At 33.9% G+C, this 27,787-nt stretch overlaps 1 protein-coding gene across 4 annotated transcripts in view; it reads left to right on the plus strand.

Annotated features, from left to right (window-relative positions):
- Positions 1 to 5,711: 5,711 nt before the first annotated feature.
- The window catches only part of LOC123524622 (uncharacterized), a 33,830-nt gene continuing 11,754 nt past the window's right edge, over positions 5,712 to 27,787 (plus strand). The window contains exons 1-4 of one of the 4 annotated variants that reach the window (XM_045302946.2): positions 5,713 to 5,887; positions 10,527 to 10,597; positions 13,904 to 14,109; positions 22,192 to 22,251. In XM_045302946.2, coding sequence (XP_045158881.2) covers positions 13,936 to 14,109; positions 22,192 to 22,251 — 234 coding nt within the window. In that variant the 5' untranslated portion in view covers positions 5,713 to 5,887; positions 10,527 to 10,597; positions 13,904 to 13,935. Of the gene's footprint in view, positions 5,888 to 10,526; positions 10,598 to 13,903; positions 14,110 to 19,618; positions 19,771 to 22,191; positions 22,252 to 27,787 lie in introns of those variants that run through there. The other 3 variants (XM_045302945.2, XM_053538687.1, XM_045302947.2) reach the window with 3 other exon arrangements.

Here is a 27,787-nt window from a genome sequence, read left to right on the forward strand (position 1 = left end):
TGTTTGCATCATTTTTTTCTAAAAGGTAAATCAACATATATAGAGGTCCTCAATGACATAATGAGTTTCAATTGCTCTGTCATTTCTATCATCTAGCGCATTTAATGTTGTTGTAACAAATGTATACTTGATAGGCCTTACAAACCTATTAAATCCCGCTTTCTTCCCTAACAAATCAACATTATAATTATAGAGGTCCTCACTGACATAATGAGTTTCAATTGTTCTTCATTTCTATCATCTAGCGCATTTAATGCTGTTGTAACAAATGTATACTTGATAGGCCTTACAAACCTATTAAATCCCACTTTCTTCCCTAACAAATCAACATTATACATGTACATTGAAATTCTACTCATTTAGTAAAATTAAGCAATGTAAAAAAAGAAGAGAGATAATGGTGATAATCTCTAAAGTGCATTGAATTACCGCGTTTTCGAAACAGGATGTAGATTAACAAATGTTATACCAATAAGTCCTTTTCAGTGTTGAAAGCAAATGTTTTAATTTTGTTTTCAGCAAATTTCATGATAGTTCAGGTATAAAATTCATTTAAACTTGCCTTCTTAGTAATATGTTCATATCGTATATGTATATTAACCTTTAACCTGCTGAGTTTCTATGATGAACTTGTCCATCTTTCAATTGGGACAGTGCCACTGACTATTAAAAGGTGTGCTTACAAAAATATACTGACTGAATGGCGAACAGTGCAGATCATGATCAGACTGCACGCAAAGACAGAATAGATCGTGTCCAACATGATAAGGGTTGAACTTGCCTTCTTAGTAATATGTTCATATCGTATATGAATAATAGATATCTGAACAAAAAGTCTCTTATCGTAAGTATGGCAGTTGCCGGTCATACATAGCAAGGCGACCACAAAGCTGACCCTGATCTTTTTTGTAATTAATCTGACTGGTAAAAGTTTGCATGCCAACCTTTTTGCATGTCAGCCCTACTTTACTGTTTAACTAGGGAATAAACTCCCTGACATAGATTTTACACGGAAATAAAAAAGGATGTACTTTTGATGTGTTTAACCGCAAAATATCGTGTTCTAGATAGCAGTTTAAGGGATACATTACAGGATAAATTCATAGAAATCTGACTTCCTGGTAGGATTTTAAAGTACTAATGCCGTTATCTTAGGTCATGAAACTTTCCCTGATGATATTCGTTTCAATTACGAATTTTCTTATTGCGTGGATGTGACACGAAATCATGAAAGATATGTTCATACCAACCACACGACTGTTTGTTTCTTGTTAAGGAAGTTGTTTCTATCCCTTGTAGCTGAGGGTAATTAGGCTTAAAATACATATCGGCTACGCAAAATGTGCAGGCATTGATACTTATTTAGTCTTTCTTTTACAAATATGTAATTTATGTCATTGTGTCACTTTTTATCTACCTATGGATGCCTGAATCAAGGGAACTAGACAAAAATCACCCTAAAGGTATAATGAAGTTTAAAGTACACTGTCCTCTAAAAGCGAATCCGTACATTAAACGAGTGCATTTTAATACATACGCAAACCTACAAAGGCAAAGTAAAACACACAGACAACTAGGACAAAAGAAGCAACTGACTGGTAATTAATATCACATCTCTGATCAATCGGTGTTGCACATGCTTTTAATAAATGCTTTTAATAATTATGTCTAAACAAAAGATGTTTGTGTCTATTTACTATGCATGGTATGGATCTATGTATCTATTATCCAGTAATTTCCAAAATTTTTCAAATTATATATTTTTGAAAAATGATGGAATTTATGAACCGGAATAATCTTAAAAGTGGTCAATCTCATTTGAGCAGCATTTTATGACACTTTGTTTTCCTTTTTTTTGTACATTCTGTTAGTAACAAAAGGACCAATTTCATAAAGTCAAATTCCTATTAGAAAGGTATGTTTTATTATTTTTATGAAATGATGTAATTACTCCCATTTAATAATAAGTATTAAAATGTTGACTAAGGCTTTTGAGTTTCAAGGGGAAAATTCAACATTTTACAATGAATATGTTTAGAAAGAATTTAACGAAAACTATAAACTGGCGAAAAAAATATGAAAATTGGACTTCAAACAAAAAAGATATGGCAATTTAAATATTATAAATTAGTTAAACGGCAGCCATTTTGGGCACAGTGACGTCATCGTCCTTTCCTTATATGGGCATTACCAGATCTGGTATTTATGGCAAAATTATGTTAAATACAATTAAACATATAACTTAAGTTTAAGGTATACACTTTTACACAGATGCTAAGGTTCATATTAAAATATGGCCAACAAAATATGTTTCTCTCAGTTGTTATTCACAGATTTTCCATATATGGTAATGCCCATATTAGGAAATAATGATGCTGTCACTATGCCCAAAATGGTTACCATTTGAGTACATAGATAGTCCGATTTTGATACTTTTTTCGTTAGTACTAATGTTTCACATAGTTCTTTCTAATAAGAAATGTTGCCAAATGTTGCATATTGCCCTTTAATATAATTTCTAATTTTACATTTGCATTTGATCGATATTGGGTTATTTAAAAAATGTGGACCAAAAGGCAAGTTTAAAAACAGTGTGTACATATGGAATTCATCTGCTTTCAATCTATCACGGTTGCGCAGCCAAGATAGGTAAAGGGAGGTAATAATATTTTTACAAAAAGCATTTCTATTGAATTCCGGTGAAGTATATTTTCATCAGTGTAAATATTTGCCATATATAATGAAATATGTCTTATATTCATATGATTTCTCAGGCAAAATATGTTTATTAAATTTAACATATGCTAGAATAACTCTCGGTTGGGCAACAAGGATCGAACTCAAATTTTAAAAATACCTCAAGTGAAATTCTAACGCGTATTAAGCAGTCAGTGAGCATAAATAAGTGCAAATGATCATTTTACAAACTTAGGACCAAATCCATTACATGCGTATTTTGTATGTATGACGGGTGATTAAATATACAAATCAAAATCTCCTTTAGTTTTATTAATTACACATTTAAAACTTCACAGCACAAACACACTTATCTGATAAAACCTTTTCAATCCTGCCCTAGTAATTACAAGTGCATTTTTCAAAAAAAAAAAAAAAATAAATAAAAAAATCGCGTGCACAATTACGTCATAGGCACCCATTTTGTATAAACAATGATACAATATCTAAGCGTTGGATGCAATTTTAACTTATCTTATTTGCATACGTTTACAACACAATGAGTGTATTTTATATAATACTATGCACCTATTTGATAAAAAAAATTCAATACACATATTATTTCATTACAACTATATCGCTCGTAAGAATGTATGATTTCATATAACCACGTGTTAAAAATGAAAATATGTACTAAACAAGAGATCACAGAGTGATCTTGGCGCCCACCAATGTGCCATTTTTGAGTGTTCCAAATTTCAAGACTTACTGACTAGCTCAAGGTCAAATTTCATTTCCGTACACAACACTTTGCATGTGGTCCAAATTCGAAAGCTGTAGCTTGAGAAATGTGAAAGTAGGTCACTAGATCAATTTCAAGGACGAAATGTGAAAATAGGTCACTAGGTCAAAATCAAGGTCAAATTACACTTCAGAACACAAATTTATGCATGTGGTCCAAATTTAAAGCCTGTACCTTCAAAAATGTGGAAGTAGGTCACTAGGTCAATGTCAAGGTCAAAGTTTGTTTCGGTACACAATCCTATGCATGTGGTCTAAATTTGAAGCCTGTAGCTACAGAAATGTGAAAGTAGGTCACTAGGTCAATCTTAAGGTCAAAGTTCATTTCGGTACACAAAACTATGCATGTGGTCCAAATTTGAAGGCTGTAGCTCGAGGAATGTGAAAGTAGGTCACTAGGTCAATGTCAAGGTCAAAGTTTGTTTCGGTACACAATCCTATGCATGTGGTCTAAATTTGAAGCCTGTAGCTACAGAAATGTGAAAGTAGGTCACTAGGTCAATGTAAAGGTCAAAGTTCATTTCAGTACACAAAACTATGCATGTGGTCCAAATTTGAAGGCTGTAGCTCGAGAAATGTGAAAGTAGGTCACTAGGTCAAAATCAAGGTCAAATTTTATTTCGGAACACAGAACTATGCATGTGTTCAAAATTTGAAGCCTGTACCTTCAAAAATGTGAAAGTAGGTCACTAGGTCAATGTAAAGGTCAAAGTTTGTTTCGGTACACAAAACTATGCATGTGGTCCAAATTTGAAGGATGTAGCTTGAGAAATGTGAAAGTAGGTCAGTAGGTCAAAATCAAGGTCAAATTCCAATTCGGAACAGAAAACTATGCATGTGGTCCAAATTTGAAGCCTGTACCTTCAAAAATGTGAAAGTAGGTCACTAGGTCAAAGTCAAGGTCAAAGTTTTTTTCAGTGCACAAAACTATGCAAGTGGTCCAAATTTGAAGGCTGTAGCTACAGAAATGTGAAAGTAGGTCACTAGGTCAAAATCAAGGTCAACTCATGTCAAGGTTCATCTTGCCACTTAAAACCATACATGTGGTCCAAATTTGAATGTTGTAGGTTATTGACAAGAAGATTTTAAAATCTTTTCCCTATATAAGTCTATATGAACCATGTGACCCCACAGGGCGGGGCCATATTTGACCCTAGGGGGATAATTTGAACAAACTTGGTAGAGAACCACTAGATGATGCTACATTACAAATGCCGAAGCCCTAGGCTTTGTGGTTTGGACAAGAAGATTTTCAACGTTTTTCCTTATGTAAGTCTATGTAAACCATGTGACCCCCGGGGCGGAGCCATATTTGACCCTAGGGGGATAATTTGAACAATCTTAGTAGAAGACCACTAGATGATGTCATATACAAAATATCAAAGCCCTAGGCCCTGTGGTTTTGAACAAGAGGTTTTTCAAAGTTTTTCCCTAATAAGTCTATATAAACCATGTGACCCCCGGGGCGGGGCCATATTAGACCCCAAGGAAATATTTTGAATCATCTTGGTAGAGGACCACTAGATGATGCTTCATACCAAATATCAAAGCCCTAGGCTCTGTGGTTTTGGACAAGAAGATTTTCAAAGTTTTTCCCTATATAAATCTATGTAAATTATAGAAATAAACAAAGGGCCATAACTTACTTAAAAATTGTTGAACCAGTCTGATTTTCAGGGGGACACAACTAGGGTACCAATACATTATTCTGACAAAGTTTGGTCAAAATCCCCCAGGTAGTTTCTGAGGAGATGCGATAACGAGAAATTGTTAACGGACGGAAGGACGGACGGAAGGACGACGGACCACGGACGCAGAGTGATTTGAATAGCCCACCATCTGATGATGGTGGGCTAAAAACCGCTACACTGTGGAATATCGAGCCCATACTAGCTATTGATCATGACTAGCAAAATACAAAAATAATACTAGCAAAATACAAAAATAATACAAAAATAATACTAGCAAAATACAAAAATAATACTAGCAAAATACAAAAATAATACAAAAATAATACTAGCAAAATACAAAAAATAATACTAGCAAAATACAAAAAGAATAAAAACAATGCTTATGGCGACACATTTTTGTGTTACTAAAATTATCATCACTATCTCATACATAAGTATGAATACTGATTTGTTAACATTATCTAAAGAACAGACAGTTCCATTATTAAAAGTAGCTGACCTCGAAACTACACTATAGATATAAAATCAGTGCAACACCTGCATATTGATCGCGTATATATCTACTTCTAGCTTAAATAGAATTTAATGCGGACGTTATATGCTAAACTTAAATAGGAATGTTTTGCAAAACAGAAACTTGATTTTGTAAACGTTTCGAGCTATTGACTGCGTGTGGATTTTCATTAACACTTTGTACATGTCCAGAATGTATTCATGGTGTAAGTATTCATTTAAATATATTTTAAAATAATTATTAATATATCCATATTTTTGTATGATTTTGTTAGTGGGAAGCATGCATAAGCGAAGTTCCCCAGACTGGCAAATAATTTAGGCAATGATTATAATAGAAACTATGATACGAACACACTCATTTCGAATAAATATATCTGCCGCTTGTCTTACGCCGTTTGCGGACTACTTTATTCAAATAATCCATTACTTGGCGGGTTCGCAGTATTTGCCGTTAAGGTAGTCCTGCACGTTTGAAAAACCTGAAGTGATGGCGCAACGTCATTTTTTCGGAAAACGAAGAATGAAGCCTGAATTCGGCGTACGGAAATGAAAATCAATATATGAATTAATGGCAACCTGTAAATTGATTTATTAAAATCGCACTGTAACTATCTTTCTAAAGTTAAAATATCATAAGAAAACGTGTGACACGTTAAATAATTCAAAATAATGTCTTAAATATAGCTCGAAATGGGCAGTTCACATTAATCATGGCCTAATATCTCAAAAGTAAGCACACGGACCTATACATTTTATTTCACCATATTATAGGCATTATGTTTATTTACCTTTGTGAGAACATATTGAACTTTCAATTTTTCCGATAATCGGTATTATCGATTTTTTGACACATTAAATAAAGAAGGATAATTTCGATTTATTCGCTGTATCTTTTAAATGGTTTAAAATAACGGATTTGCTTCGGTGGCATTCGTTGATTTAATCTTTCATCTAAATGATGATATAATTTTAAATGTTATAAGTTTACGCTTTCGCTTACCCTTTGGACTTTTAAACGTACCACCCTTGTTTTCCATTGACGTCAATTGTAGATGTCTATTTTTTGCTAAAATTTAGGGTAAGTTTTGTTTATATATTGTTCAAAGTACGAAAATCGGAGAAAATAATCGTTTTTGCTTCGGTTATGTTCTACAGAATAACTATTGCTCGACTCAACTGTGCAAAAATAATTTTAAAAAATATTTGATTTGACTTACCCTTTGGGTGTTTTATAACATCACTATTACTTTTAAAATGAAGACTCGGGCCGACTCGGAATTTTCCGGATTTTTTCCGAATGCGAGCAGACGACTCGGTATACAGGTATTTCCAGTTACGGCAAATTTTATGTCAAATTAAATTTACGTTTTTAAATACTTGGATGTAATCATCATAATTTATAACTTATTTTGCGTCTATTATTCATATGATTAAAGGTTATACATATTTTGACATGCGAATGCGTGAAAGAAGGGACCAGAGGTAAACAAAAGTAGATACATATGGGACTTTTTATTGGGGAAAAAAGGCAGACACAAAGATGAAATTGTCTGTACTTAGAAAAAGTGTCAACTTGATTATTTCTCCAATTGTTTTCTTAAGTACATCAAAATATGCTCCTTGTATTGGATGAAGAAAGTCCTCAACTGTCAAAAATGAACGATTTATTTTTGTTATTTGCACACACCTTGACACGCAAGATTCCTCAACCTTTTCTTTAACCAGTTCGCTTAAGCAAAGTGTTTAAATATGGTTAAATGACAATTTATACATATTAATGAATGATAAGATGGAGAGTAAATTATCCGTATTTCATTGTTTAGCATGTTAATCAAAACTCTTACAGAGTAAGCGAAGATTAATTTAGAAATTGACAGTTTCATATCGGGATTGTTATTTCAATCAGATGTAATAGATATAAATTTTTATAAACTGATACAGTTTATAAACTGATACTTAATTAGATAGTCCCTTGCTTGTTACTTTTATTACCTTTTCACTGTAATAAAATTTTAACACCATGCATGGATAATTATGGGGGTGATAGTGGATATTTCGCACTTTTATAGCACATGTCACTTTGAAAAAAGGAGGCATTTAATAACGGCAATAAAATGGGAATTAATAAAAAGAGACAATGCTTATGTTTTCTTTATTAAAGTAAACAAGACATTACGAATGATTATGTTTTCTTTTCGACTGCTTCATTGTATTGCTTGTTCAAGATCATTATCTGTTCTATTTATTGCTTATTCAAGCGACACTTAAAAACATTTGATTATTAAATGTAATGTCACAAATTCTGAAGTGTGCAGGCTTCCGTACATGAAAACAGGGTACATCGCTCCGTGGGGACCAATCTCTGAATAACTTTGTCCCCTTTTTAAGTACATATTTCGCACGAGCAACTTGGGTGTTAGGCGCATAGGAAACTACACATTTTGCCGTTTTCTACGTTGAAGTGGAAATGATTGTCATTTCTTTATATTTATACAATGTGTCTATATTTGTCATACTTTCTTATCCGAGAAAATTTTACACGTTTGTAAGCTATTGATGTGTATATCCAATAAACAAAATGTATTGCAACTTGACGTGGGTACATGTATTTCATCTCTATTTTTAAAATAAAACAGTATTTATTTCTTATACAAAGCAATGATAATTTGAATTATTTCAAACAGATAGTCCCTATCCGTTTTATTAGGCCAAGAAAGAAATGGACAAAATACAGTGTTACATTTCCTTTTTAGTTTAATATCTTCAGTTAGTTCCCGAGTTTAGTATACTTAACAAAAATATAAATTAAAACTAACATTTGACTTGACTGTGAATTAAGCCATTCTATTTTCATACCAATATATAGAAAAGAGAAAAGTTGTTAACATGTGTACACATTTATATTTGCATATTAGGTTTTCAGTATTCTATTACAATGTTGACTTACACACTTAAATGATAAAATACTTTCACGGGTAAAAAGACCTTAAATTACTACCTGGAACGACTACAGACCTTTCTGGTACTACAAGCTAAATATATAAATAAAGATGCAAGGAAAAGATATGATATGCCCTTTAAGTACTTATTTTCTTTATTATTTTACTTTGAATTTTATTATATCTCAAACTTCACTCTTCCTTCGCTCATGTCACATCATCTCTCTACAAGTGTCTTTAATCCGCTTAAAACATAAATGCTAGGTTACTTATTACCTGAAGGCAATAAATATCAATTTTGTAGATAAGGTGATTTATGACCCCCGCTTAAACTCGGAAGTTTACGTAAAATTTACGGACGATAACGATCATACCTGTAGCATTGTCGATTTTTTCTCCAGCTAGGCTTAAGCTGTCCCGCATAGTACAGAAAGTTCGATATGGTTTTATTAAAATCTACATTTTAGAAAAATTTCTATTCGCGAAAATGTTATGAAAGTTGCAATTTTCCCATAGACTCCCATTATGGAAAATCGCGTGAGATCCAAATTTTTCAAATCAGTCTAGCAAAAAAATCAAGCACACGACCCTATCTTTTTTATTTGCTGAATTTTCTTAATATATTCCGAAGTTTTGAAAAATCAGAGTTTAATCAAATTCTACATTGTAGAAAAAATTTCGATCCAAAAGTGCAAAACTACCTTAACTATGGTAATGACGGCAAATCGACCGATGAGAAAAAAATCGACAACGCCCATGTAACTGTGAATAAGGAAACTCTGAGATATGTTTCAAAAATCGGTTGAACCTATTTCTTTTTACAAATTTACCGTCGAACTTTGGCTCTCCTCTGTTTACACATATATAATCATTGCTTGGCTGTCTTAACAAAACAAATGCTAACCATTGGAAGTGTTTTTATCTTGTCAAATCTAGCATTTTTCATAAATATAGTGCATTTCAGCAATAAACATGAAAAAAAAAATGTTCGATTCACAAGTACTAAATTACTGTCTTTATAATTTACGTGTGGTGCTTTCTTACATATATCTTTCGTTTGTAAAGAGTGAGTCTTAAAAAGACCTGCCGGAATATTACAGTCATATTTATATGATCTGAAAAGTTGAAAAGTCATACATCAGTGTACATCAACTTGATATAATTGGTGCAGTATATAAACACCGTCTAGAAATGACTAAATTATGTTGCTTTTACTGTTTTCTAAATTTCGAAAACAATGACATCAAGGTTTTCTTACCTTTTGACGATAAGGCAGATAAAGCAGCTTGCCCGGAACTCCTCAGATCATATACTTATATCAGTTACATCAGAACAACTTGTAGAAATAAACCCAACTGAGTTACAAGGCATGTCATCGGCTTTCCCAACATTTTCATTACATAATTTATATCATGTACTTTTGATTCATGAAAAACTAGTCACAAATGTCATAATTTAGATCGTAGCTCATCATCATAAATTTTCACATGATTTTAAATTAGAACAGTTCCTTCTTTAACTAGCTAGCAGCCAGGAAACTATTTTCAAGTACGAGTATATTCATGCACTTGTGTACTTGTTTCTGCACTCCATACTTGTGTTACACAAATTCTGATTGTAACATTGAATCGTTTTCATAAAAAAACTTTATGGAGTTTTAATTCCATTGACAAAGCCAAGGGTGTTTGAGTTAAAAGTATTTACATTAGCTCAATTGCAAACACTTGAGACTTTGAATTATCATATATCAATCATTGAAGAGGCCACCACGGTTTTCTTTACTTAATAGTTGTTAATTCAATACAGTGCATAACCTAAAAGTGTTTAATTTATTTAAAAAATACACAAATTTAATATGCAATAAGCACTACAGAACTGTTGAAAGTCCTAATTTGCATTGCAGATTTTGAAGCGTTAAAGAACTCGGGGGTACAATATTGCACATAGTTGTTCTAATACTGGCACACTTGACAGGTATTATAATTGCATCTGATCCCCTTAAATACTGTAAATGTACAAGTGTATATTTTTGTACAAATATGACAGCCAAGATTTATTTAGATAAAGGAAAATAATAGACACAAACATATCACTAAACACGATAAAGAGATTTCATTTCACATCAATAATTAGTTTGTAATAAGAGGCGAAATGGTTTTACAAATATTGTTCATATGGCCTTATGTTTGCGTCATTTTTTTCTGTAATGTAAATCAACAAATATAGAGGTCCTAACTTTAGTTGTTTCTGTCATTTCTATCATCTAGCGCATTTAATGCTGTTGTAATGAATGCTATTATTTAAATTTTCGTAATAGTTTACAGATGAGTGTTTAAGCTTCCAGCTTCTTCACTCGCAAATCTCTGTGAATTAAAGAGAAAACGATAATGTAAATTTAAAAATATATTGTTTTTTTTGTAAACTACCGCCTGAACATTAGTTGTTTAAAGTACTCATGTTGGCCTTCGGTCTCCGCATTAATCTACTTCAAACAAACCGGTCCAGTGTTTTGTTCTTTGTATCCAGATCTTTACTACATTTAAATTCTATTCATTTAGTAAAATTAAGCCATGTATAAAATATAGATAATGGTGAAAATCTCGAGTGCATAAAAATACCGCGTTTACGTAAACAGGATGCGGATTTGACAAATTTTATACCAATTAGTAGTCCTTTTCAGTGTGCATTTGAAAGGAAATTTTATTATAATTTTGTTTATGATAGTTCAGGTCGAAACTTAAACTTGCCTTCTTAGCAATATGTTCATATCGTATATGTTTATTAGATATCTGAACAAAACGTCTCTTATAGTAAGTATATAAGTTGCCGGTCATATGTAGCAAGGCGACCACAAAGCTGACCCTGCCTTTGATCTTTCTTTTTGTAATTCATCTGACTGGTAAAATTTTGCATGCTAACGTTTTTGCATGTCAGTCTTATTTTACTGCTTTATTAGAAAATAAATTCCCTGACATAGTTTTTACATGTTCTAGATAGCAGTTTAACGGGTACATTACAGGAAAAATTCCTAGAAATCTGACTTCCTGGTAGGAAATAATTTTAAAGTTTCTAGGCCATGCAATTTTCCCTGATGATATTCGTTTCAATTACGTATTTTCTTATTGCGCGGATGTGTTCAGTTTCGAGACACAAAGTCATGAAAAATATGTTCATACCAACCACACAACTGTTTGTTTCTTGTTAAGGAAATTGTTTTTATCCCTTGTAGTTGAGGGTAAATAGGCTGGAAAATACATAGCGGCTACGCAATATGTGCTGGCATTGCTTCTTATTAGCCTTTCCTTCTTGTATAAATATGTAATTTTTGTCACTGTGTCACTTATTATCTACTCATGTATGCCTGAAACAAGGGAACTAGACAAAATCACCTTAAAGGTATAGTCAAGTTTAAAGTGAGCCGTGCCATGAGAAAACCAACATAATGGGTTTGCGATCAGCATGGATCCAGACCAGCCTGCGCATCCGCGCAGTCTGGTCAGGATCCATGCTGTTCGCTTTTAAAGCCTATTGGAATTGACATTATCTTAAAAGGGGTCAGTCACATTTGAGCTATATTTTATGACATTTTTTTTCTTCGTTATAGTATATTCTGTTGGAGTTTTATTTAACTTTTCTGAGAAACAAAAAAGAGTTAAATCTCTATTAGAAATGTATGTTTTATTATTGTTTATGAAATATTGTAATTACTCCCCTTCAATTCTATGTATTAAACTGTGGAGTAAGGCTTTTGATTTTAATTAAATTTGCATTTGGTCGATATTGGGATATTTCAACCAAAAGGCAATTATCCGCTTTCAATCTATCCCGGTTGCGCAGCCAAGATAGGTAAAGGGAGGTAAACATATTTGTTACAAACTTGCATTTCTATTGAATTTCGGCAAAATGTATATTTATCAATGCAAATATTCGCCAGATATATTTCTTACGCAAAGTATGTTTATTAAATTTTCACTTGTGCTAAAATAACTCACTGTCAGCGAAATCAATTTTAAAAACAACCCCAAAGCTGTCAGTGAACCCAAATAAGTGTAACTGATCATTTGTTAAACTTTCGACCAAATTTATAACTTGATCAAAATCTGATTAACCACGTTTAATTCGTAACGGCAGGTTGCGTATTTTGTATGTAATGACGGTGATTAAATATACAAATCAAAATCTCCTTTAGTTTTATTAATTACACATTTAAATTTTAATGATCTATGACCAATACCCCATGAGGTACAAAAACTTCACAGCACAAACACACTTATTTGATAAAACCTTTTCAATCCTGCTCTAGTAATTATACGTGCATTTTTCAAAAAAAAAAAAAAAATAAAAAAATAAATAAATAAAAAAATCGCGTGCACAATTACGTCATAGGCACCCATTTTGTATAAACAATGATATTAAACATATTTATCACAAATATAAAATGCATTAAAGTTCAAAAGGAAACGCGCAATATACAAAAGTAATAATGCTTATACTTAACTTTTAAGGCGACACATTTATGTGTTGCTAAGATTAATCATTATCTCACACACGAGTGTACTGAATAATTCTAGTTTGTTTACATTACCCAAAGAACAGACCCTCCCATTGTTAAAAGTACAAAAAAAAAACCATAGCTGACCTTGAAATTTACCTAAGCTGAGATAAACCCGGATATTTAATGCATTTTTTTTGTGTGTGTAAACATGATGTGCGATTTATTTCGTTTTAAAATGAATCATGTTATCATAAGTCATTATGCATTGTTAGGGTCCCCATTAAAGGTAGAGTTTGAATTTATACTCCTACTTTGAAAGCTTAATAATCGCCTGAGTTGACTTTTTCCTAGTTTCATTTTCGGTCTTCTAGTTGGGAATAACTTATCTTCGCTGACCTTTAAATGATCATTAAATGAGCCGTGCAATGAGAAAACCAACATAGTGGGTTTGCGACCAGCATGGATCCAGACCAGCCTGCGCATCCGCGCAGTCTGGTCAGGATCCATGCTGTTCGCTTTCAAAACCTATTGGAATTAGAGAAACTGTTAGCGAACAGCATTGATCCTGACCAGACCGCGCGGATGCGCAGGCTGGTCTGGATCCATGCTGGTCGCAAACCCACTATGTTGGTTTTCTCATGGCACGGCTCAAAGCTTAAACTTGCATCGCAATGTTACAGCAAAGATTATTTGTCACAATCTATATCCTGGTAGATACAGCGTATATGCAATATAGTATAGTTTAATTTTCGATATTGTATTAAAAGGATATCATTTTAATTTAGCAACGTGAAACGAAATTGATAGAAAAGAATAAATGAAGAGCAATCGCGCGTCATATGATAGAGCGGAGTTTGACAGACCAGAAGAGAGGGTAGATCTAGTTATTAAAGGGGAGTTAGGCAGACCAAATATGGCAGCAACTACATGTATACAAGAAGAACCAGATAGTGTTTTGAACAGCAATGAACAACTAATAGAAACTAGAACTGTAAGTACATATTTATACCGCGCCATGAGAAAATAAACATAGTGGGTTTGCGACCAGCATGGATCCAGACCAGCCTGCGCATCCGCGCAGTCTGGTCAGGCTCCATGCTGTTCGCTTTTAAAGCCTATTGGAATTGGAGAAACTGTTAGCGAACAGCATGGATCCTGACCAGACTGCGCGGATGCGCAGGCTGGTCTGGATCCATGCTGGTCGCAAAGCCACTATGTTGGTTTTCTTATGGCACGGCTCATTTATAGTATTGTATAAGGAGCTAATAAACGGTTGCCTGGACGTTGCACAGGAGCCGTTCTTTTGCATTTTTAATTAGTTCATGGAAATAACACATTAAAATGTTCCAATGAGCGACGGTTTTATCATACGGCTATCTTATCTTTTTGTCCTTTTAAATTTTTTGAATATTTTCAGTATATTAAAAGGATTATTATATGTATGAACTACTATAAAATGTAATTTGTACATGTATATGATGAATGGTGTCAAGTACAGATTTCAAAATTAAATTTTTAACCCTTAGCCTGCTGGCGGCAAGTGGTTCTGCCTTTGCGACCAGTTTTGCGACCAGTGCAGACCAAGATAGATCAGCCTGCACATCCGTGCAGTCTGATCATGTTCTACACTGTTCGCTTCCATCAGAGCTCTTCCAATTTAGAGTTCACATACTGATTTTACGGCAAGCATTTTTGTATACCTAGTGACTATAAATAAAATAGATTCCAGTGCACATTTTCCTGAGCTTGTTAAAATGTTTTTTTTTTTGTTGGATTTAACGTCGCACCGACACCTGATAGGTCATATGGCGACTTTCCAGCTTTAATGGTGGGGGATTACCCCAGGTGCCCCTCCGTGCATTATTTCATCGCGAGCGGGCAACTGGGTAGAACCACCGACCTTCCGTAAGCCAGCTGGATAGCTTCCTCACATGAAGAATTCAACGCCCCGAGTGAGGCTCGAACCCACATCGACGAGGGGCAAGTGATTTGAAGTCAGCGACCTTAACCACTCGGCCACGGAGGCCCCTTGTTAAAATGTGGAAGGACTATGTAACCCCGAAGTATTTAACTAATCGATATATTTAGAAATTGCAAAGCTGTCGATTTGTTCAAACTGCTTCTTACTTGTGCGTTCTTCATGGTTCCCCAAAAATTCAGTAAGAACCCGGTTCTTATTTCTTAATTTTCAACTGACAGGTTTATTTCGGAAGGTCATGATAAGACCACAATCAAGTGATAAAGGCAATTTATTTATCAGACCTTTTTTTTGTGGTGTACTTTACAGGAATGCAGTGACATACTGATATTCCTCTGAAGACACAAATTTGTTTGACAAAGCAATTCAAAAGCCCGGTTATCAGAACCTCTTAACTATACTTATTGGCAAACTGCCTCTTAATGGTGCGTTCTTCATGATTCCCCAAAAATTCAGTAAGAACCCGGTTCTTATTTCATAATTTTTAACTGACAGGTTTAATTGGGAAGGTCATGATAAGACCACAATCAGGTGATAAAGGCAATTTATTTATCAGACTAATTTATTGGGGTGTACTTTACAGGAATGAAGTGACATACTGATATTATGAAGTGTGAAAATATTTAATTAAACATTTAATTCTTCGCTCAACATAATCCTTTGAAACAAACTGAAAACGGTCCATCATTTTGCTAGACATTCACATCTGTTTTGGCTCCAAAAATTACAGACAAAATAAATGATGTAATTCGCACTCAGCATACCTCTGAAGACACAAATTTGTTTGACAACAGCAATTTCATGGTTAATTAGGAAGGTCAGATTTCTTCACCCCCACATATTTGCCAATAAGTAGGTAAGAAGTTCTGATAATCAGAACTTCTTACCTACTTATTGGCAAATATGTGGGGGTGAAGAAATCTGACCTTCCTAATTAACCATGAAATTGCTGTTGTCAAACAAAGGTAATCTGAATGTGAATTCGGTCATTTATTTTGTCTGTAATTTGGAGCCAAAACAGATGTGAATGTCTAGCAAAATGATGGACTGTTTTCAGTTTGTTTCAAAGGATTATGTTGAGCAAAGAATTAAAAGAGTCATTTGTTCTCTCGCTAGCTCTTGTAGTGAAATGTTTAATTAAATATTTTCACACTTCATAATATCAATGTCACTGCATTCCTGTAAAGTACACCACAAATAAATGAGTCTGATAAATAAATTGCCTTTATCACTTGACTGTGGTCTTATCATGACCTTCCCAATTAAACCTGTCAATTAAAAATTACGAAATAAGAACCGGTTTCTTACTGGATTTTTGGGGAATCACTAAGAACGCACCATTAAGAAGCAGTTTGCCAATAAGTAGGTAAGACATTTTGATAACTAGGCTTCGCCCGGTTATCAAAACCTTTTACCTATACATATATCTTTCTGAATTTAACTAGCGAAAACCTTGAAAATCGATCGAATACGGCTATTTAGAGAACAGTAAATTGTAAAATTTGAGCTGAAGTATAATAATGCAGAACTACAGTTGACATTTTTCTATCACGCTATAAATGGATGAATTGAAGTAAATTGGGCCACTGCGTAAAAAGAGCACAAGATATATCATAGTATCTAATATCCTACAGTATTAAAGCTTAGTCTTACATTTGGAGTAAAAAATCAAACATCAAATCATAGAAAGAAAGGGTTGTTTAAAAGAAAATTGAACAGCATATAATCATGTATATTACCCTAAAACTAAAAACAGTTGTCAGTATACTGATATATACATTGAATTCCGGAAAAATGCTGCATAAAAGGGCCACGCATTCGGACAGTTTAACGCCTTTTAAAAACTCACCCTTTTCATGGAAATTTTACATAAGTTCGTTTTGATGCATTTGCAATAATACCCCAGTGTTGAAATTTCTCATAACTAGGTGGAACGAAATTTTCAGCAATTGTTTATTTTTATTTCTTCACAAATGACATTCATGTTTAACTGGAGACAGCTTTTTTTCAGAATATTTTAAGTATCCATCGTACCGGACAGTACGGCAGAACATGTAATAGTCAGATAGATTGTTGGTAAAGATGTTGTTCGTTTATCAAATATTTCTGTGTTTGATGATATTCTCCTAAATCTTTAGATAATTCTAGAAGGGAAATTAGGTCTGATATATGGGTCGTTCCACGTGAAAACCTATATTAGTGATTGCATAATAAGTACTTTAAAATACTGGAAAATCCTTGTTTTTCTTGTCTTCATGCAGAAACTTGAAACAAGTATATTGTAATTTATTTATGTAAGGCGAACCAAATTCTACGATATTTTACAAATAAATGTGATTTGTGTGGCCATGGGAACGGAAATTCCAAAGCACCTCTGCATCATGAAAATGTAGAGGTGTGTAGATATTTAAAATCAATGATGAAACCAAAAATACACGATTAAATTATTTTTCAGTAGTATCATTTTAAACTGTTCCTAAATATTCAAATGTATGATGTTTAGTAAGTGATACACATAATTTGTTGCACTAATGACCTGAAAAAAAACTCACTTACTTAAAAGCATTGTAACTCTTTAAATAATGAAGATAATTACTTCAAATTTTCAGATATGAAAAGTAAAAGAATGTTTGTTATATTAATTTTGATTTTTTTGTCACTAATACAGGTTTTCTCATTGAACGGCCGATATTATTTCGATACTGATCTACCGATAACGCATGTTTTTTTTTCGTGTAATAAAATGGTAATTAAAGCTGTGTTAACAGGGCGTGAGCGTGAGAAACTCTCTGTTAATACACGTTTACTCTATTGAATCAACCCTAGCGTTGAAAAGATGGTTGAAACAATATGTCTTGGCTTATATATGGCACCAGATACTAGTAGATCTAGTAGGTCGACGTTACACGTCCCAAAGAATAATTTAGGACTGCGTAGACTTTTATTACGTTTTAGCCAGTGCTTTAGCAACTGGCTATAGCTCTAAATCTACTACCAAGTTTCAACCTCGCCTCGTATGAGTTTTCCTTCTATTTCTATGGGACCGTATCACACAAATATTCTGGACGTGTAAAAAAATAGTCCCATATTTATTTTTTATAATCCTGGTATTGTGTGAATGTGTAAGCAACTGAGAACTACTGTTTTAAATAACAAAAAGAAGAAAACAAGCAGCAACGGATTCTAGAATAATAATGAACTTTATATCCACATTCGAAATATTCGGAATCACTCTAATTTAGGGTTAGGGTTTAGGGTTAGGATTGAAATTGGCTCCACTCTGGGGCAAACTTAGTTTTACATAGAGTTAATTAATTGTTTAGGGAAAATCTTTAAAAATCTTCTTGTCTTGAACCACAATGCACAGAGCTTAGATATTTTGCATGTAGCATTGTCTAGTGGGCCTCTACCAACAGTGTTAAAATCATGACTGGTCTAGGCACAATGAAATGTTGATTCTTTAGGTGTATCGGTTGACTGGCTATCAGTCTTTTCATGGCTTTGATGTTTCTGCGCTCTGAAAATCGATTCAGAGCTTATGAATTAACTGTAAGAGCGCTCTGTCATATCATTTCAATTCAATTAAAATGAATCAAATGTGGTAACACCCTTTCACAGCGCATATAATATCTCCAATTAAAATGTCAACCTGACATTAATATTGCCATGCTTAATGAAAATATACAAGATTTTGAATATATTGTGATGTCCGATATCGGACAGAGGTGTTGCCGAAAAGATATTGATTCTACTTGAAAACGATTGGTAAAGATGTCGTTTTGGAATATCTATCCGGTATAAAAATGATACTGGTCCAAAGTCGGTTGGTAAATATGCACTTGCTTGCTAAACTGTAGCATAAAAAGTTGCTTAGACAACTAATAGAGAAAGAAATCTGAACACTGGAACTTGAGAATAATTATATTCAAATAACAGGAGGTAAAAACCGAAAAATGTCTGACGTTGACTTATGAATCATGAATATGGATCATATTGGTAAACCACATCGTTTGTTTGTATGTAAGCTTATTTATGGTTGCCACTGGGTAATGTTAGTGGGAGGATAGCGCAAGATACAGAAGACGCTCCAATTCCAGAAGCTTCTCTGGTTCTTTGGTGTGTCAGGTGTAAAACACACATATACGGGACTCTTATTTCAATGTTAGTTATCTTCAGTTGGAGGAGCGGGGCCTCGAGCTCACGACCCGTGGTTTCGTTGCCAGACAGTGTTACCACCGGACCAATGCGTCCGCTCTGACCGCATCATGAGAATGTTTCTCCTTTAGTATCGGAAAATTCTCCATTAGGCTCGAAAGTACTCGTCAACAGGCGGAAAGTCGGTATGACAGTCTGAAACTTTATACCATTGTAGGTGTATTACAAACATATAAATCAGCCCAAAGAGGTAAACTCATTGAGTTGAAAGCGAAGAGGTGTTTTTTTGCAATCGTTGTCACTCAGCTGTTTTATCTAATTGTGAAACATGCATGTTTTATCGCTGAGCAAACAAATCGTATGTTCCCGGTTACGTGTAATATTAGGCGGACTCATTGTTTTGCTGAAAAATTAGTAACATGAACCATGGATATTGAAAGTCTTTAATGCTATTTAATGCTATTTATGTATATCTCGGACTTTTAAATTCGACAAAAAATTTGGATATGAAATGCAATGGTATTTACTTGTTTTGACTATTTATATACACTACTTTGTAAGATCTATATTTTTATTTCTGAACCCTATATCGCGAAATCACGTAACTACGATGATGAAAGTCGAAAACACGATGTTGAAACTCGAAACTACGATGTTGAAAGTCGAAATCACGAAACCAAGATAGTGTTTTCGCCATCGAGCTTTTGACTTTCTACTTTCGTGATCGTTGTTTCGACTTTCAACATCGTAGTTTCGACTTTCCTCATAATGGTTTCGACTTTCACCATCGAAACTCGAAAGCACGATGATGAAAGTCGAAAGTTCGAAAGTCGGAACCACGATGTTAAAGACACGAAACCACGATGGTGAAAATGCGAAATGATATCGCGTTACATCATCGTGGTTTCGTGATTTCGACTTTCCCCATGATAGTTTCCTGTTTTTGCCATCGTGATTTCGACTGATTTCGACTTCCACCATCGTAGTTTTGTTATTTCGACTTTCGAGGTATGGCGTTCAGGAATAAAAATATCGATGGTCTAAAAGGAACACCATTATGTTTATTCTGTACCTAGTTATATTCTTATTTGTACCACATGATCGTCCAATACATTTCCATATATCCCGTATTTGGTGATGCCACCCCTTTGTTTGAAACATCGAATTAACGCAATGTTTCTATAACGTTGAAAAAATGGAATCATGTGCACGTCGTCTGGTGTAAGAAAGATAAGCACTGAATAAATATGATATATGTAACGTCGACCTGTGACCGTGATATATTTTGACTCGAACCCCCACAAAAAAAAACGTCCAATTTGTCTTTGTTTTTTTTTTAACTATATCAAATATATTTCATAGGTTTCCCAAACAAAATGGTGAAATTTGTTTAAACCACTGACAATACAATTAAAAAAAAATATTTCATTTATATGTAAGATAAACATATTAACTCACCCATAGACATCATATGTTACATTTTTATTCGAGGCAACACCATTCGACAGACTTTACATTTACACAAAATAAAAGATATTTCGATATTAAACTAAACAGACAATTGTATTATTCGTATTTTATTCTGTGACGTTTGACACCATGGGAAGAAATTAAACTATTAATATTTTAAAATCCAAAAGTTAATGTACAAAATATCACTTACAACTGCGATACCATTACCTGTAATATTTTAAGACACTTTATTGCTTTTATTTAGGTTATCCCAGAGCATGTTTTAATAGAATGTAATATACTCAGTGACGTTTGCAGGCTATATTTCTCACCTCAGACATTACTTTCAAAGCTACATAAAATGTTTATAATTTTGATAACTATGAAATGCATATCTGCTGAAGACCAGACAAACATACTGAACGTGCAAGGTATATTAGACTCAAATTTCGTATCTGATAAAAAAAAGAAACAGTTACTATATATTATTTTGTATTTATACAATTGATTAGTTTAGAATAGTACACACGTATAGCTAAAACAAAGTATAACTTCACATGTCGACTATCAAAAAGTCACCCACGTTATCTGAAATATGATAATGGTATGATAAACACCATGCTCGAAAAGGTCACTGAGAATTACTTTTCAAAGAAAATAAATGCAGAATGAAAGGAGTTTGAAATAGTACACACGTATACACTAAACAAAGTATAAATGTGTATATCCATTAAAAAACTGAAAGTGTTTTTTTAAACAATCGACTGTTACTGAATGACATTTGAGCCATGTCATGAGAAAACCAACATAGTGGCTTTGCGACCAGCATGGATCCAGACCAGCCTGCGCATCCGTGCAGTCTGGTCAGGATCCATGCTGTTCGCTAACAGTTTCTCTAATTCGAATAGGCTTTGAAAGCGAACAGCATGGATCCAGACCAGACTGCGCGGATGCGCAGGCTGGTCTGGATCCATGCTGGTCGCAAAGCCACTATGTTGGTTTTCCCATGGCACGGCTCATTTAATTATGATTGTAGCTTTACACACACAGTTAATTTATATTCTTAGTAAAGTTAATTACATTTGATGAAAATTTTCTACATTTGAAGAAAATACCTACAGATAGAATATTTTAGTGAACGGTGACCACTGGATATCTTCAAAACATTAAATTAAAGACAGTTTATAAATATAAGTAGATAATAGATCTCTCTGCGAAAAATAAATGAGCCGTGCCATGAGAAAACCAACATAGTGGGTTTGCGACCAGCATGGATCCTGACCAGCCTGCGCATCCGCGCAGTCTGGTCAGGATCCATGCTGTTCGCTAACAGTTTCTCTAATTTCAATAGGCTTTGAAAGCGAACAGTATGGATCCTGACCAGACTGCGTGGATGCGCAGGCTGGTCAGGATCCATGCTGGTCGCAAACCCACTATGTTGGTTTTCACATGGCGCGGCTCAAATTTTGTTTATGCTTAATCTTTCAGGAGGAGAATTACAATGGAACACGCATAAAAGACCACCCCACTTGTACATGTAATATATTGGTAGGTGTATTTCTTATATTGTAGATTTTAACAACCAGAGCAATAAGTAAAAATGTTAGACAGATAACGGTAGATTTTAGCAGTTGTATATTTTAAAACCATTTATCTTAACATCTTAATCAAGCATCAGAGTTTTCGAGATTCGACGCATATATCACATATCTATCCAGTTCGTAACATATTCTATTTTGCTGCGAATGTACATATACTTTTCATGTTTGAACGAAAAAAAAAACTTATTAGGACATTGTTTGAACTTCAAATTTATTTTGTCTTCAAACTTTTAGATCTCATATTAATGTTAAGTAACAAAACAACCATCATAAAGTCATTAAAATTTAATTGAAAAGAAACCCAGTTTTCAAAAAAGAAAAAGAAAAAAAAATGAAGTGAATAAATTAAATCATACAATTCATATCAACCATGTTCCTATAGTAACACAACCTTTTATTAATGTTATGTAATAGTGACGTGTTGTAACTGATTCTTGATTTAAGAAATAAATTATGGCAAAAGAGTGCTTTAATACTATTTATGCACGATGGGCGGTTATACGTCGGGCGTAATAATTGCACGAGGGCGCAGCCCGAGTGAAATTATTTGTACGACGTATTACCGCCCGAGTGTATATATAGTGTTAAAACACTCTTTTGCTATAAATTATTTCGATTCTAATACGCCCTTAATCTAAAACAGTATATAAAATATAGAAGCGCTCTTTCTTGGCCGCAACAAAAACTTTGACGTCACCGCACGTTAACGTGACGTCCTTCTAGCGTAAGAGTGTTTTAACAGAGACAAGCATATTAGAATACTAGTAATTCTTCATCACTACTTACGTGAGATGCATTCTATATGGTGTATAATAGCCCCTTTCCGGTTTATTTGATAAAAAGCGCGCTTTAAATGTCAAAGATATATATCAAGTTGTTTTTATCTTAATAGCAGTAATATTCATTTCTGTGCAGATGTTTTAGAATTTTAAAGTAATTGTTTCAAAAAACCTTTAAAGATGTTATTTCCCCATTTCTGGGTCAGTTTTTGCGTAAAGTGTTCATAAATCAATGAATTAACCTAGCGCTCATATTTGGTAACAACTGGGCGCCAATGTCAGTTTAGTGTGTGTATGCGGGAGGACGGGGAGGGGGAGGAGAAGTCGGCGGCGGCAGCGGAGGAGGAGGTGGTGGAGGAGGAGGAGGAGGAGGAGAAGGAGAAGGAAAAGGAGATAGAGAGAATATTTTAGAATTGCAAATATCGACTTTGTCTTTGTGGCTCTGTATTCATAAGTCCTTCTTGCATGAGCAACCGATATGCAAGTCAGTCCAAAGGAAGCTGTGCTGTAGTTTTATGTACAATAATTAGAATTTAGACGTTCTTTGTATTATACATGTATATATACTTTCTTTGATTAGCAGACATTTAACATTTATGCGTTGTGATATTTCTGTATATGTTGATAAAAATGCCGATATCATTGGTAAGCCACTTTAAAATGGCTTGCATAGAAGGCGTACGCACGTGCCTACGCGAGTGTAGCACGTTCTTCTTTACCGAAAACATCACGCTATTGGAAAATCATATATTATTATTCTAAACGGACACCAAAGTTTGTTTGTCAAAGGAATATAATCAGTTAATAAACACTTTTCATCTAAATATTGAAAGGTAAGATTAGGACTCATTACAGACATTATCAAAGTTAACGCAGACGAATCTCACATGTCGACAACCAAAAATTCACCCACGCTATCTAAGATATGATAATGGTATAGTAAACACGGTATTCGAAAAGGTCACCGAGAATTACACTTCAAAGAAAATAAATGCGGACTGAAAGGAGACACCACATCCTCCTCAAATATCGCGGCAGTAAATAATCAAATAATATACAGATATTTGAAACGTTCTGCTCTGTATAATTGCATTACACACGCGTGTTACTGGAAATTAATTGAGCCATGAACTGCACGTGTGCAATAAATTATCGAGATAGATGATATTATTACCCAGACTTACATTGAACTCGTACTAGTTTGAATTTAAAATACCCCAATGTCGCTTGGAAAGCTAGCGCAAGCAGCTAGGAGTGTCTTAGTCGGAATGTCATGTAGAGGGATATGCTGTCTAACTAATAGTTATCTTTAAAATTAAATTAGAGTGATTTTTATCTAACTAATAATTATTCTTTAATTTTTGACACATAACATAATTCAAGCATTTTTGATCTCATTTTTTTTTAATGATTATTTGTCGCCGGTCGGCGACTACATTTGGTAACCTCAAGGATTTTGTGCATGGCAGAGTAATATTTAAACACGGAGGATATAAAACTGTGCATGAAAACACTTTACAAGATTATATAGCGAAGTATAATTATTTTCATCACGAAATAAACTTATGGATAAAAAGTATATAATGCAGGACAACTGCGAACCATAACAATAAAACTATTGATTTCAAGCGGATATTTTCTTTTGGTTTAAAGTCATACCAACAGAATTCATGCGGCGACGTTCCAGCATTTTGGTGGGCATTGTTTATGACAATTTTTCATATTTAAAACATTCTCTAGATGAAAAATTATCATTTCACAAATTTGAGATTTATTTCATAACTCCTTTGGAAGTAAAAGATATCATATCTAAAATTGATCTTAAATAATCTACTGGGAGAGACGGAATAAGCCCCAAGATTCTACACGACTGCGGAGATTTCATAACTCCATCTATCATATCTATAATAAATAAAAGCATACACAGTGGTGTTTTTCCCGATAAATTAAAAGATCCTTGCGTTATTCCAATTTTTTAAAAAAAGAATAAGCATATAGACCTAGCTCAATTTTACCTACCATATCTAAGATATTTGAAGGGCATATTGCTTCACAGTTGCAATTATATTTCAAAAAGACAAATATATTACACAAAAAATAAAAATAAAAAAAAACAACAATCAGGTTTTCATCCTACTCATTCATGCCACACTGCTTTATCACTTTTAATTGATACTTGGTTGAAAGATGTGGACAGTGGTAAATATGTAGGGTCCGTATTTATTGATTTTCAAACAGCATTCGATCTTGTCGACCATGAAATATTACCTAATAAACTAAAGCTTTATCACTTTACAGATAACTCTTTGAATCATCCGGAAAAAAACAAACAAAATGTATGCTTCTAAGTACATATTATAAAATGAAACAAGCAAGGAATCTTGAACTTTTATTTATCAATGGAACGATAATTGAAAATGTAACAAGTCAAATTATTCTTGGCATCTGTAGAGATAAAAAATTAACGTGGCATACACACGTTTGCAGTGAATAAACCTAACTCAAAATTTGCACTTTTAAAAAGAATTTCGTACTTTTTGACCGATGAAATGAAGATGTTATCTTATAATGCAAGAAGCGAGCCTGCTCACTTTTGAAAACAGATGCAATTATCACATGGCTGTACTGGTTTTTAAATGTGACCTTAATCTTGTACCAAAATATATGTATGAATTATTATCTTTTGCTCACAACGATAGATATAATTTTCGTTCTTCGACACGTAAAGATCTTTCTTTGCTGAAGCCCCGAATAAACTACTTGAAACAAACATTCTCATACAAAGCCACACATTTATGGAATTCAATTCCATCAAACATCAAACTGCAAGATAATCTATTAACATTTAAACGAAAAAATAAGGATTATTTATTACAAGAACAACGTTACTTACACTTAGATTTTTTTAAAAATCTTATGATATTGATGGATAAGTGTACATGTATGCAAAATGAATTACACTGATTTATTCTCCTGGTAAAATCATTTCAAATCGAGTTTGTTTAGTGTGTTTGTCCCTATGGAAAGTGGTGCTACTGTTACTCTTATTTTTGTAGATACTGTGTTTTTACATTTATATAGAAGGCCATATTGGAAATACGTTGTATGTATACTATGTACTCTTAATATATCACCTTCTTAAAATAAAGTTATTATTATTATATTATTATAAGTCACGAGGGCACCTAGGTAGAATCACCAGACTTCCATAAGCCAGCTGGATGGCTTTCTCAAATGAAAGTAATCTAAACTCCAAGCAAGGTTTCGAACACACAGTAATTTGGGGCAAGGGACCTTAACTTCTGGGCCGCGGAGGTCCCCAATTAGGGGATAGGTATTAAAATACTTTATGAGAAAGTGGTTTATATCAGTCTAGTTTTCTCAAAAAAACACTGAACAGATAATTTGATAAAATAAACGATGATTCCAGAGTATATGTGTCATGCTTGAACTGTGTGGCTCCTTAAACATTGTTTTCAAAAGAAATAACCACTTCTCCGTAATACCATATATGAGCCGTGCCATGAGAAAACCAACATAGTGGGTTTGCGACCAGCATGGATCCAGACCAGCCTGCGCATCCGCGCAGTCTGGTCAGGATCCATGCTGTTCGCTTTCAAAGCCTATTGCAAATTTGAGAAACTGTTTGCAAACAGCATGGATCCTGACCAGACTGCGCGGATGCGCAGGCTGGTCTGGATCCATGCTGGTCGCAAACCCACTATGTTGTTTTTTCCCATGACGCGGCTCATATATAGGTTACATCATTCTTATTCATTTTCTGTTTAATTTCAAATGAACGGTTTCATGTACAGACATTATCTCAAGTACTGTAGAACATTTTCAATAATATAAAATCATATACAGCATAGCCAGTTGATAGTCTCTTAGATATAAATACCATCGGGCCCGTAGTTTAATTCAAGTGAATAACCTGACGCTACTTTATTTTGAAATAAATTTTAATGGACCTTAAAAGGAGAAAACGTTTTACTTAAAAACAACTCGTTTTGCCGTCAATGCACAACAACATATTCTACTCGTTTAGCTCGGTTTTCTTTTGAGAAAAGAAATCTTGAACCGTAGATTTGGCACGAAAGTTTGGCCACCACAACACCACCATTTCTTACTGGGACAGTCCAACCGTGCCCGTAGAACGGCCCACCAGTGACCAAAGATTACATAAAGTTTATTGGACAAAACGTGCTTATTTCTATTAGATCTTATGATGGTCATACCCACTTTCGCTATTTGATTGTATTACTTGTGTTACGGATAATGTATTTTACCATTGACAAATTTGTAAAAAAAATAATGAATTTTCCATATCATTTAACTATTTCTAAATAGAATTAATAATGTTTATTGTAATTCAAATATATTTCATAAAAGTTGGAAACGTCTACAGGTGTACAACAACAAACACACATTGTAACATGACTCGGTATTATTTCCAGTTAAACAAAGAAAGAAATAAAGCTCTGTATATTCTGCGATAAACAACGGCTGACGCGCGGACCGGTAAGAGAGCATTATGACGTCAATTATGACGTCAAATAGCCACATGACGTCCGATACATTACTCCTCGCGTAAATGAAGTCCAGTATGATATTCATTAAAATATATTAATGAGCATGTCAGAATGAAAACAATCAAGGCCTTCTTGTGATTTATCGTCCAATTTACCACGGTTCATCGTTCAG

This window comes from Mercenaria mercenaria, chromosome 3, assembly GCF_021730395.1.
Source record: "Mercenaria mercenaria strain notata chromosome 3, MADL_Memer_1, whole genome shotgun sequence".
In the NCBI taxonomy this organism is placed as follows: domain Eukaryota; kingdom Metazoa; phylum Mollusca; class Bivalvia; order Venerida; family Veneridae; genus Mercenaria; species Mercenaria mercenaria.